Source organism: Ovis aries, chromosome 1 (genome assembly GCF_016772045.2).
Source record: "Ovis aries strain OAR_USU_Benz2616 breed Rambouillet chromosome 1, ARS-UI_Ramb_v3.0, whole genome shotgun sequence".
NCBI lineage: Eukaryota > Metazoa > Chordata > Mammalia > Artiodactyla > Bovidae > Ovis > Ovis aries.
In genome coordinates, this window is record NC_056054.1 from 157,029,935 (window position 1) to 157,032,579 (window position 2,645).

A 2,645-nucleotide genomic window follows, 5' to 3' on the forward strand; every position below is an offset into this window, starting at 1 on the left:
AGTTTGGAGGGTTCCTTTTCAAAAATAAGGTTATAAGTAAGGTCTTGTAAAGAATAATTTCCATTTCAGAGTGCGTGCCATTATGAGTTTTTCTTATTGGCAAGTTCACCTTGTTCAGTGTTTTCTTTAAGGTCATATATGTCCTTGTAATAATGGGCAGTGTTGTGTGGTTATTTGGTTCCAACCAGTTTTATTTTGTCCCTTTAAATCAAATTAACTGCTTATATCCACAAAGTCTACTAAACACTGGGACATTCTCCTAATTTCATAAAATGATCATGGAATGCCAGAAATACACTAAAAATATTTTATTCTTGCTTATTTTACTTTTTTATAACCTTTATATCCTGACATAAAATACACTGAAACTTCCTTTACTCTCCACAAGCCCAATGATAATGTTCTCAACATAACTTTGAGCTAAGTACAAAGTTGCTTATGATTTTGAATACTGCTTTTAAAATGATATTTTCTTGTATTACATTATATAGCACACAAATATATACTGATGAAATGTGCTTTTAAAGTTTCTCTGTAGACAGAGAAAAACATAGCTAATATTAATAAAGATTTTTTTACATTTTTTAATTGAAGGATAATTGCTTTACAGAATTTTGTTGTTTTTTGTCAAACCTCAACATGAATCAGCCATAAGTATACACATATCCCCTCTGTTTTGAACCTCCCTCCCATCTCCCTCCCGGTCTCACCCCTCTAGGTTGACACACCCATACAACAAATTCTCATTGGCTATCTATTTTACATATGGCAATGTAATTTTCCATGTTACTCTTTCTATACATCTCACCCTCTCCTCCCCTAAGATTAATAAAGATTTTAAACACAATTTTATAATAGAGATTTTACTAATAGATTAATTGACTCATAAAAATTGTTTTATTTGAGCCCTATTCTAAGAAACATTTTTAAAGTTATTGTTTGTTACTGTTGCCTTTGGATTTCCTAAATTAAATGAAAAGAAAAAGAAAATTGCAAGCTCAACTCCATTTTTTAAATCGATAGAGTATTCTGAGAAAGTGTACATGTATATTTAAAAACAAACAAGCAGTATTCAGCAAGGAAGAGAAAAATCTTTGAAACCTCTGAACTGAACTGTTTTCCCCTCTTCTGTTACAGGTATCAACAGCTTTATTAATCTTATAAAACAACAAAAAATGGATTTCTTGAATTCATCTGATCAAAACTTGACCTCAGAAGAACTGTTAAACAGAATGCCATCCAAAATTCTGGTGTCCTTCATTCTCTCTGGACTGGCACTGATGACAACCACCATTAACTCACTTGTGATTGCTGCAATTATTGTTACCCGAAAGCTGCACCACCCAGCCAACTACTTAATTTGCTCCCTTGCAGTCACAGATTTCCTTGTAGCCGTTCTGGTGATGCCTTTCAGCATTGTGTATATTGTGAGAGAGAGCTGGATTATGGGACAAGTGGTCTGTGACATCTGGCTGAGCGTTGACATTACATGCTGTACATGTTCCATCTTGCATCTCTCTGCTATAGCTTTGGATCGGTACCGGGCAATCACTGATGCTGTTGAGTATGCCAGGAAAAGGACTCCCAAGCATGCTGGCATTATGATCACCATAGTTTGGATTATATCTATTTTTATCTCTATGCCTCCTCTATTCTGGAGGCACCAAGGAACTAGTCAAGAGGATGAGTGCATCATCAAACACGACCACATCGTTTCCACGATTTACTCAACATTTGGAGCTTTCTACATTCCATTAACATTGATTTTGATCCTCTATTACAAAATATATAAGGCAGCAAAGACGTTATATCACAAGAGGCAAGCAAGTAGGATTGCCAAGGAGGAAATGAATGGCCAAGTCCTTTTGGAGAGTGGTGAAAAAAGCTCTAGACTGGTCTCCACACCGTACATGCTAGCAAAGTCTTTATCTGATCCATCAACGGACTTTGATAAAATTCATAGCACAGTGAAAAGTCCCAGGTCTGAATTCAAGCATGAGAGATCTTGGAGAAGGCAAAAGATCTCAGGCACAAGAGAACGCAAAGCAGCCACTACCCTGGGATTAATTTTGGGTGCATTTGTAATATGTTGGCTTCCTTTCTTTGTAAAAGAATTGGTTGTTAATGTCTGTGAAAAGTGTAAGATTTCTGAAGAAATGTCAAATTTTTTGACATGGCTTGGATATCTCAATTCCCTTATAAACCCACTGATTTATACAATCTTTAATGAAGACTTCAAGAAAGCATTCCAAAAACTTGTGCGATGTCGATGTTAGTTCAAAGAAGTTTTTTATGAAAAGGTTGGGATTCTATTGAGGTGAAGTAACTAAATGAATGTTAAATAAAACATTTAAAATTTTAGAAGGAATTAAAGCTGCTAAGATGATATTAATATATATTTTAATAGCAACATGCATATACAATGTACTTATTTAAAGACATTTTTGACCATCATTCTAGAGTATGTGAAATTAGAAAATAATTTTTGTTTGTAAACAATATTTTGCCTATGCAAAGTCCCTAAGAAGCTAACTGGAAAAATATATATTATTAATAACTGATTTTTCAGGTTTATGTCTTATAACAATTATAGAAGAATTTTCTATTAACAACATACTTCCATCCATAATTTCTATATAATCCTA

The 2,645-nt window shown here is 33.9% G+C and overlaps 1 protein-coding gene across 1 annotated transcript; it reads left to right on the top strand.

Annotated features, from left to right (window-relative positions):
- The first annotated feature begins 1,142 nt into the window (after positions 1 to 1,142).
- Positions 1,143 to 2,411, top strand: HTR1F (5-hydroxytryptamine receptor 1F). Its single transcript, XM_015092402.4, has one exon. It carries the CDS (start codon positions 1,176 to 1,178, stop codon positions 2,274 to 2,276), a length of 1,101 nt encoding a protein of 366 aa, XP_014947888.1. The 5' UTR covers positions 1,143 to 1,175; the 3' UTR covers positions 2,277 to 2,411.
- Positions 2,412 to 2,645: the final 234 nt, after the last annotated feature.